The sequence below is a fragment of the Palaemon carinicauda genome, chromosome 12, assembly GCF_036898095.1.
Source record: "Palaemon carinicauda isolate YSFRI2023 chromosome 12, ASM3689809v2, whole genome shotgun sequence".
NCBI classification, from domain to species: Eukaryota; Metazoa; Arthropoda; class Malacostraca; order Decapoda; family Palaemonidae; genus Palaemon; species Palaemon carinicauda.
The window spans coordinates 126,804,989-126,815,458 of NC_090736.1; the positions used below are offsets into that span (position 1 = coordinate 126,804,989).

General features: G+C 37.9%; 1 protein-coding gene across 1 annotated transcript in view; it reads left to right on the forward strand.

Moving 5' to 3' along the window:
* LOC137651042 (uncharacterized) overlaps nucleotides 1–9,394 on the forward strand; it is a 34,821-nt gene extending 25,427 nt beyond the window's left edge. The window contains exons 2-4 of the mRNA XM_068384181.1: nucleotides 7,136–7,194; nucleotides 8,447–8,512; nucleotides 8,624–9,394. Of these exons, the coding sequence (XP_068240282.1) occupies nucleotides 7,136–7,194; nucleotides 8,447–8,512; nucleotides 8,624–9,394 (896 nt within the window). The remainder of the gene's footprint in view (nucleotides 1–7,135; nucleotides 7,195–8,446; nucleotides 8,513–8,623) is intronic.
* Nucleotides 9,395–10,470: the final 1,076 nt, after the last annotated feature.

Below are 10,470 nucleotides of genomic sequence, written 5' to 3' on the forward strand. Positions count from 1 at the left end.
AAGCAACTATGGTCAGTGAGTATAAGAATGAAATTAATGCTAGGGCGTTCCCCTTGGGTAACACGTTGGGACCTCGCCTGATCCATCCGAAAAATCGGCAAGGGCTACCCAGTCATGGGCGGGCTGGGTTAAAGAGGCAAGCTCACAGGAAAATATCTGAGGAGAGGATGAGAGTTGCAACTCTGAATGTGGGGACAATGACTGGAAAAAGGGTGAGAGCTAGTTGACCTCATGGAGAGAAGGAATATTGGAGTGCTGTGTGTGCAGGAGACTAGGAGGAAGGGAAATAACGCAAGAGAACTAGGCGAAGGTTGTAAATTATATTATTGTGGAGCAAATATGGAAGGAAGAAATGGAGTATGAATAATATTATCGACAGAGTTGAAGGACAATTTGATTGGGGTGAATAGGAAAATTGACAGAATTATGAGTTTAAAGCTATGACTGGGAGTAACAATAGTCAACGTGGTGTGTGCCTATGCCCAGCAAACTGGATGTACAGAGGAGGAGAAGGATACATTCTGGGAGGAGATGGACCAGGAGCTTGGAATAATTCCTGCAAGGGAAAGGGTAATTATTGGAGGAGATCTGAACGGCCACTTGGGAATTAGTAGGGAAGGGATAGAGAGAGTGCATGGAGGTTGGGGTGTGGGTGAGAGAAATGATGGGGGAGAAAGAGTGATTGATTTTGCATTGGCTTTGGACCTAGCAATGATCAACACCTTCTTTGAGAAGAAGATTAACAGATTGATTACTAACATTAGTGATGGCAAGGAGAGCCAGATCGATTTGCTGCTGTGTAAGAGAGACCATCTGAAGGAAGTTAGAAATTGCAAGGTGATAAATGGGTAGAGTGTAGTAGCACAACACAGGTTAGTGGTAATTGATTGCAGACTAAGGAATTGTAGGGGAAGTAAAAAGGTGAGAATGGACCCAAAGATTAAGTGGTGGAAATTGAAAGAGGAAGAACTGAGAGTCTTGTTTAAGGAAAGAGTGCTAGAAGCAATAAGGTTACATGAGGATGTACAAGAATGGTGGACCGAGAATAGTAAAGTGATTCTAAGGATTGGTGAGGGTGTACTTGGAAAGTCATCAGGAAGAAGAACCCCAAATGATAAAGAATCGTGGTGGTGGAAGGATGAGGAGCAAGAACGGGTAAAAACCAAGAAAGAAGCCAAGAAGAAGGCAGATCTATCAGGACAAGAGCAAGATAAAGAAAACTATAACCAAGCAAAGAAAGAAGCAAGAACAGCAATAGCAAAGGCAAAGACAGAGGCATGAAATGAAATCTATAAAGAGATGGAAACACCAGAAGGAGAGAAGAAAATATTACGAATTGCTAAGGCCCGAGATGCTGCATCCAAAGACCTGACACATATAAGGCTAATAAAAGATAGCAATGGCATAGTTCTAGGAGAAGAGAGGGAAATTAAAAGAAGGTGGGAAACTTATTTTGAAGGACCATTGAATGAGGAGAACCCATGAACAGTATTTGAAGATGGACTCCCAAACGAGACAGTTACAATAGGAGTGACTAGAAGAGAAGTAGAACAAGCAGTAAAGAAGATTAAAGATAGTAAAGTTGCAGGACCGGATAATATACCAGTAGAGGTATGGAAGAGTTTTGGAGAGGAAGGCAGATATATCTTGTGGGACCTGACACAGAAGATCTTCAATCAGGAAAAGATGCCAGAGGAATGAAGAAGAAGCCTAATCATTCCCATCTATAAGGGGAAGGGAGACATCCAGGAATGTGGCAACTACAGAGGCATATAGCTGATAAACCATACTATAAAAATATGGGAAAAGATCATTGAGAAGAGACTCAGATGAAACAACAATTGGTGAGGAACAATTTGGATTTATGCCAGGAAGAAGGACTGTAGAAGCAATATTTGCTTTAAGACAGATGATAGAAAAACATCGGAAGAAACAAAAACGATTACATATGGTCTATTGACATGGAGAAGGCATACGATCGAGTACCACGTCAGGAGCTGTGGAGATATATAAGAGAAAAGGGAGTCCCTGAGAAATACGTAAGAATCACCCAAGATATATATGAAAGGGCAGAAGCAAATGTTAAGAGCAGAAAGTTTCCCAGTAAATGTGGGACTACATCAGGGGTCTGCATTGACCCCTTACCTATTTGATCTGGTCATGGATGTAGTAACACAAGGTATTAGAGATCAGTCTCCTTGGTGTATGCTTTTTGCTGATGATGTTATACCGTGTAGCACTAGGCGAGAGGTAGTAGAAGAGAAACTTGAGGAGTAGAGAAGAGAAATGGAAAATAGGGGATTGAAGATCAGCAGGAAAAAAGACAGAGTATTTGAGATTGAAAAATGGCGAGAATGTGGAAGTTCGTTTGCAAGGAGAGAGATTGAAAAGAGTGGAAAATTTCAGGTATTTAGGATCAACAGTTACAGAGGATGGTAATCTGGGGGCAAAAATAAACCACAGAATACAAGCAGGATGGCAGAATTCGAAAAAAGTCAGTGGAGTACTATGCGACAGGAGAATAGAGGTTAAGTTGAAAGGTAAAGTACACAGGACAGTTATGAGAAAGGCAATGATGTATGAATCGGAGAAGTGGGCAATAAAGAAGACAGAAGAGAAGATGGATGTAGCAGAGATGAGAATGTTGAGATGGATGTGTGGGATGACAAGAAGAGATAAGATACGGCATGAGGTAATTAGGGGTACCACAGGAGTTAGAAAACTATCAGATAAGATCCACGAAAGTAGACTGAGGTGGTACGGTTATGTCATGAGAAGAGATGAACAGTATATTAGGAGGAGAGTAATGGAAATGGAGGTACATGGAACGAGAAGGAGAGGGAGACCAAAGGTAAGGTGGGTGGACTGTATCAAGGATGACCTTCGATCAAAGGGATTAACTGGTGATGAGGTGTGGGACAGAGGTAGATGGAGAAAGCTGACAAGAAACATCGACCCCATATAGAAGTAGGAAAAGATGTAGACAAAGAAGAAGAAGAAGTTTTATATATATATATATATATATATATATATATATATTATATGATGACTTGTGTCTTGCAACCAAACTTTAAATGAAGTTTTTATATTACGACTGATAAGCTATACAACCTCTCAAATTTTAAGGAATATACAATAACTTGACTTGAACAATAAGAAAATAAGAAATAGCACTTATGAAAATTATACAATCACTCAATTCACTTGAAATTCAATCTGAATACAATATTTAAGTCTGACACTTGATGAAAATAGATAACCAGATCACAATACAAGTACCTATCATCTTCCTACAAGGCCGTTTACAAAAACTCTAAGAGAATTTTCATAAGTACTCACTATGATTATAAAATCTCTTTACACCAAAACTTCGATATTTTATTAAGAGCTTTTAAAACAATACACTCAGCTGAGTGCTAGAGTGAAAGAGATGGGGAGATTGCCGTCTTAAGCCTGGAATTCTCTATCTATCCATACAATCCTGGGTTCACATTATATATAAAACTCAGCTACTTCCAGAAACTTCCAAGAAAGCGAGTTCTGGAAGTGGGGGGGGGGTGGACTAAGGCATTAGAGTTACCAAGCAATACTCTCTCGATCACGTATTCACGCAACAGGAGATGAACTCTCTCAGTCAGCTAGATCAACCCACCCTTTTCCCCGAAATAGAAAAAAAGAGGAAACACAGCACTAGGTTCCTCCAGAAACTACCAAAGCACATGGCACCCAAAACAATTGCGTATTTCCTCACAAACATCACGCTATACCTCATAAAAATATAAATAAAAAAATTACATGAGCCCTTGTTTCTATCTTGTGTGGTGGCATTACACTGCTAAACAGATTAAGTAAGACTTCGTAACAAACAAATGTGAAATAAAAAAATTCTTAAAAATAACGTAAGTTTACATATACTGACTACAATAAAGAATACAATGAAATTACCGACGTAAATCTTATGTCATTTACATAATTAACTTATCTACACGAGAGGAGCTCATCTTAAGAGCTGGCTAACCTCTCTTCAATGAATATATGAAAACATAAATAAAATCATGAATAAACTACTGTATTTACTCTACACTAGCCAAGCTTCGTAAGAATATATATATATATATATATATATATATATATATATATATATATATATATATATATATATATATATATATATATATATATATATATATATATATACATATATATATAAAGCAAAATACCTAGGTTATTGCAGTACAACAGATTTTTCTTTAATTGGGGGATTGGAGAGAAATTTTCTAAAGGAGGTGAAAATAGTTTTGGGGACAAGAACAATTTCTTACGAAGACCAATGCATTTGGCGAACACTCAGTCCAAAAAACAGAAAAACAAAACTTCTTCTTGCCATGACATAAAAAATAAGCGATTCAATTTTGTTTTCACTGTGCGTTTAAACATTTATAAGGTACTATAAAATAAAAAGGGGATGTGACTGTACTTGAATGGTTGGTGAGATTGTTTAATGTGTGTTTTGTGTTGTCAATGGTACCAGTAGATTGGGTCTGTGCATGTATTGTACCACTATATAAGGGTAAGGGAGATGTGCATGAGTGTTGTAATTCAAGAGGTATTAGTTTGTTGAGTGTAGTTGGAAAAGTGTATGGTAGAATACTGATTAATAGGATTAAGGATAAAACAGAGAATGCAATCTTGGAAGTACAGGGTGGTTTTAGAAGAGGTAGGGGTTGTATGAATCAGATTTTCACAGTTAGGCAGATATGCGAGAAATATTTAGCAAAAGGTAAGGAGGTGTATGTTGCGTTTATGGATCTGGAGAAAGCATATGATAGAGTTGATAGGGAAGCAATGTGGAATGTGATGAGGTTATATGGAGTTGGTGGAAGGTTGTTGCAAGCAGTGAAAAGTTTCTACACAGGTAGTAAAGCATGTGTTAGAATAGGAAAGGAGGTGAGCGATTGGTTTCTGGTGAGAGTGGGGCTGAGACAGGGATGTGTGATGTCGCCCTGGTTGTTTAACTTGTATGTTGATGGAGTGGTGAGAGAGGTGAATGCTAGAGTGCTTGGACGAGGATTAAAACTGTTAGGCGAGAATGATCATGAATGGGAGGTAAATCAGTTGTTGTTTGCGGATGATACTGTACTGGTAGCAGACACAGAAGAGAAGCTTGACCGACTAGTGACAGAATTTGGAAGGGTGTGTGAGAGAAGGAAGTTGAGAGTTAATGTGGGTAAGAGTAAGGTTATGAGATGTACGAGAAGGGAAGGTGGTGCAAGGTTGAATGTCATGTTGAATGGAGAGTTACTTGAGGAGGTGGATCAGTTTAAGTACTTGGGGTCTGTTGTTGCAGCAAATGGTGGAGTGGAAGCAGATGTACGTCAGAGAGTGAATGAAGGTTGCAAAGTGTTGGGGGCAGTTAAGGGAGTAGTAAAAAATAGAGGATTGGGCATGAATGTAAAGAGAGTTTTATATGAGAAAGTGATTGTACCAACTGTGATGTATGGATCGGAGTTGTGGGGAATGAAAGTGATGGAGAGACAGAAATTGAATGTGTTTGAGATGAAGTGTCTGAGGAGTATGGCTGGTGTATCTCGAGTAGATAGGGTTAGGAACGAAGTGGTGAGGGTGAGAACGGGTGTAAGAAATGAGTTAGCGGCTAGAGTGGATATGAATGTGTTGAGGTGGTTTGGCCATGAGAGAATGGAAAATGGCTGTCTGCTAAAGAAGGTGATGAATGCAAGAGTTGATGGGAGAAGTACAAGAGGAAGGCCAAGGTTTGGGTGGATGGATGGTGTGAAGAAAGCTCTGGGTGATAGGAGGATAGATGTGAGAGAGGCAAGAGAGCGTGCTAGAAATAGGAATGAATGGCGAGCGATTGTGACGCAGTTCCGGTAGGCCCTGATGCTTCCTCCGGTGCCTTAGATGACCGCGGAGGTAGCAGCAGTAGGGGACTCAGCAGTATGAAGCTTCATCTGTGGTGGAAATGTGGGAGGTTGGGCTGTGGCACCCTAGCAGTACCAGCTGAACTCGGCTGAGTCCCTGGTTAGGCTGGAGGAACGTAGAGAGTAGAGGTCCCCTTTTTGTTTTGTTTCTTGTTGTTGTCGGCTACCCCCCAAAATTGGGGGAAGTGCCTTTTGGTATATGTATGTATGTATGTATAAAATAAAAAGAAGTCATTTAGGAAATATAGTATGATGATGAAAAACTATTGAAATTAAAACTAGCAAATGTTGGAAACCTATCTCATGTTAATAATTTTAACTATATTTAAATAATAAACGATCATGTGCTTTTCGATTAACCTTTTAGAGGATAATAGGGAACTTAAAATGACTTTCACCTGCACAAAAAATGTAGCAAATGGCAAATTAGTGCTGAGTGCTGTATTATAGCGGAGAGCAGCAGATGCAAGATGGTGCCATAAAATCAGTTGACAAATCTCTGCAGAAGGGCATTCAATCTCCTCTCTCTCTCTCTCTCTCTCTCTCTCTCTCTCTCTCTCTCTCTCTCTCTCTCTCTCTCTCTCTCTCTCTCTCTCTCTCTCTCTCTCTCTCTCTCTCTCTCTCTCTCTCTCTCTGATAAAATGATGTAATAGTAGGTAAGAGGGAACAAGGGGTTGCTTTTTGAAAATGGCCACTCGGCCTCCAAGAGAGGGGAGCCTCCAATGCCAGGTCAGATAATAAAAGTATGTGAGTACTGAACGGTGGCACATCCAACTTTTGCTACTTTAACTCCAAATTTGGAAAATGAAAACAACGTAATGAATATATCTGCTTACGGGCGTGGGCTATTCTATCTTACTCTTATTATATCTCTTATATGGTTACCTATACTAAAAAATACAGCCTTACGGAATTAAACCTAATGTTAAAAGGAAAATTCTTAAGTTTAATTACAGCATTTCTTGAAAGTAACATCTTCTTGTATTATCGAAAACTTATGAAGGGTTAAAAGTGTGAATTAAATAAGTCCACCAGGAACATTATATTCTATGTTTAAGGTAGACAAAATCATTCGGTGTGATAAATCCTTGGCCTTTTAATTCTACGTAAAACCGTTCACCTGTTCTGACGTATGATAAATATATCCAAAATTAAATCTTAGATTGTAAATGAATAACATTATTGTACTCTTTCAGATACTCAGCTTGAATGGAGACCTTCGATGAATCTTGATGATTTGCGGCAGTTAATACAGGTTAGTATTAGGGTTAAAGATATGGAGGGATAAATCTGAAAAAGATTGATTAACTAATTTTCTCTCTCTCTCTCTCTCTCTCTCTCTCTCTCTCTCTCTCTCTCTCTCTCTCTCTCTCTCTCTCATCCATAGATATTCTATGTATTCCTAAATATAGTGTATAATTTTTATTTTTTTTAGTTATTATGGAGTGAATTTTGACATTCAACACTGCTAAAGACCTATATTACTCTAAATACTTGAAGAATATAAATGACTAACAATATTGTGGGGTCAGCAGAGTACCGAAGATTATTCGTGCGTAGTAAAACTATAGAAGTAGTCTTCGTAGTTAAAACGAATGGTACATTTTCACCTCACGAAGAGCAAAATACTGTTACTTCGTTTCAATGAATATGCTTCCAACCACACACATACTACACATATACATACACACCCCACACAGACAAACAGACACACTCACTCACGCACACACAGACACACACACACACACACACACACACACACATATATATATATATATATATATATATATATATATATATATATATATATATATATATATATATATGTGTGTGTGTGTGTGTGTGTGTGTGTGTGTGTTTGTGCGTGCGTGCGTGCATGCGTGCGTGCGTGCGTGCCCCAACATGAGTGCTTGTGTGTGTGTTTTTTTTTTTTTAGTGCAGAAACGGGCTTTGGTACTCAGACTCAGGCTCGTCTAAAGGAATGCTCCTTGAGATGGCTGTATGTTTTTTCTTATTTTCAGACAGTTCGTTTAGTTTATATTTTTTTGGACTTTTAGTGTAAAAGTTCTTTTTTCCAGCTTCTAATTTTATCTTCAAAAAATGAAAAATTTCTGGTGATTCAACTTCTGTCATATTCATAGAGTTAAAGTTCTTTTAGTTCACTATTTTCTTTCAATTTTTTTGACAAAATGAAACTCGACAAAACTTTCGTATTTCATATTTCTAAGACCAGGTTTAATATATTGACTATAGGCTACTCTTCACAGCAATAAAATGAATTCTAGTATCTTCCTACAGTTGTGCAAATAAAGTGCTGTCCTGCTCGTTCAGCGGTATGTTAACACCTTTATCATCGTGTTGGCGTTATTTTCATTTACGATCATCTTTGTCATCATGATTTTACACTAACAATATTCTTAACTCACATAAAAACAATCCACACTACATAGTACCCTCGGGTGAAAAGTTGACAATTAGAACGAATATTCTTTTGTATCTATTCCCAGGAAGGTGACGTATCAGGATTCGAGGATGAGGCCAGATCCTTTCGAGAAGGCCAACCTAACTTAGCGGTAAATAATTACTTTATCTTTTTGTAATGAGTTTATTTAGTGAGTCATAATAATCAGTGTTCCTCCGTTTCCCTGCTAAAAACTCCTCACTGAGAATTATTTTGTTTGCAGGATCTGTCAGCTATGGCCAACGACGTGTTTCATGGGAATCTACCCCAGTACATAAAAGATAACAATTATACCCTTTTACATTCCATGAAAGGAGGTTCTTCCGATGTAAATGGGTCATCATCGTTTTATCAAGAGGGCCAGTTGTACTTCGGATTGAAAAATGAAGGAGACAGGGGAACAGCCTCCCTCTTTGATTTCTATAATGTCAGTGGCACAGAAGGTTCCTACCCCTATGTCATTGGAAATGGGTTTCACACGTTTGCACGATACGCTATAAGAGAAGACTCCATAGAATTTGAGGTCTCAACACTAGGAGTCCTTCTTTACAAATTACCGAGTGGCATCTTCACTTTAATAGGAAAGTACGCAGGTGTCTCTCAGGGTAATGCAGCACAAACCAACGAGGAAATGGCTCAGGCATCAGCTTATACGCTCGGATCACTAAACACAGGATCCTATGCTTCGATGAACATCATGTACCAAAAAGGAATCTATTCCCATGCCAATACACAGGAGCATGTGAACTCCTTTTCAGTGACAGGCGGAACAAATTGCACTCTTAATATGTATACAATCAGCTCGCCAGATTTGATCGATACTGTCAGGTTGAATATAAATGGAAACCTCCGAAATCATGATAAGGAATCTTTTATGAACGCAACATATGAGATTTCACCTTCAGAGAAGAATATGTCTCACCTATTCAATGAAGAAATCATGGCATCACTTTTATCCTTGTCCCAATTTGGAGCAGATGTCTATCTTCCTTGAAGATGGAGCAGATGCTCAATTTACTTTATATGTTTACAAGGTCCACTGTTATATATCCTGCCAAGCCTATCAGAGTCTTCCGCACCACTCTTATTTTGTTAAATTTCAATCAGGTCATCTCATTGTAATTCCTTTTGGAAGTCTTGTGTGTGGTAATAGCGCCAGTGTATCTCACTTGATGTAGTTTAGACATTATTATTGCAGGGTATTTAAAACGTCCCTTTGACTTATAGCTATCCATAATTTTGATTATTTCCATTATATTTTCTCACGCTCCCTTTTCCTTTAGCTTTACCTTTACTTTTTCATCTTGCTGTCCAATGGTACTCCAATCACTCTCAACTCTTTCTTTGCAGGGGAGTAATACGATATGAGTTTCTCTGTGTAACCCTGCTGTAAGATATTCAGGATACTTTTCAAACTTATTCTGAAATACTATTGATATTGATTTGCCCAATAAAGACATCCTTTGTTTGTGATTTTTTGTAAGACGTTCCTTTATGCATGCTGTCGTACACAGAACTATATTTCCTAGCTTCATATTGGCTTTCATAGAATACAAAAATACATTAACGAGTATAACTTAATATTTCTTTTATCATAAAGGTTTAATGAGATCTGGGCAATTTTAAATTTGGAGCTAAGTACTTAAAATAAAATAAATTTTTGATTTTTCTAAATGTCCTGTGTGGGGCTGCTAAAGTAACCTAGTGCACCAGCAATTGGTATTTTACGGTGATCGTCGACAAGCAAGCATTATTATTATTATTATTATTATTATTATTATTATTATTATTATTATTATTATTAATATTATTATTATTATTATTATTATTATTATTATTATTATTATTATTATTAAAGCTAGGTTACAACACTAATTGGAAAAACAACCCAGTGCAGAGAGGACACAGAGAAATAACAAATAAAGAAATAAAGTCTAATGGCCATCTTTGGCTGCTGCTGAAAGATAATTTCCATTAGAATTTAATTGCGAGGTGGCAACCCTGCCTAACTGCTTGATCGGGTAGGCTGGGGTTGGCTGATGGTTACCCAGCTGTCTATCATAATATACT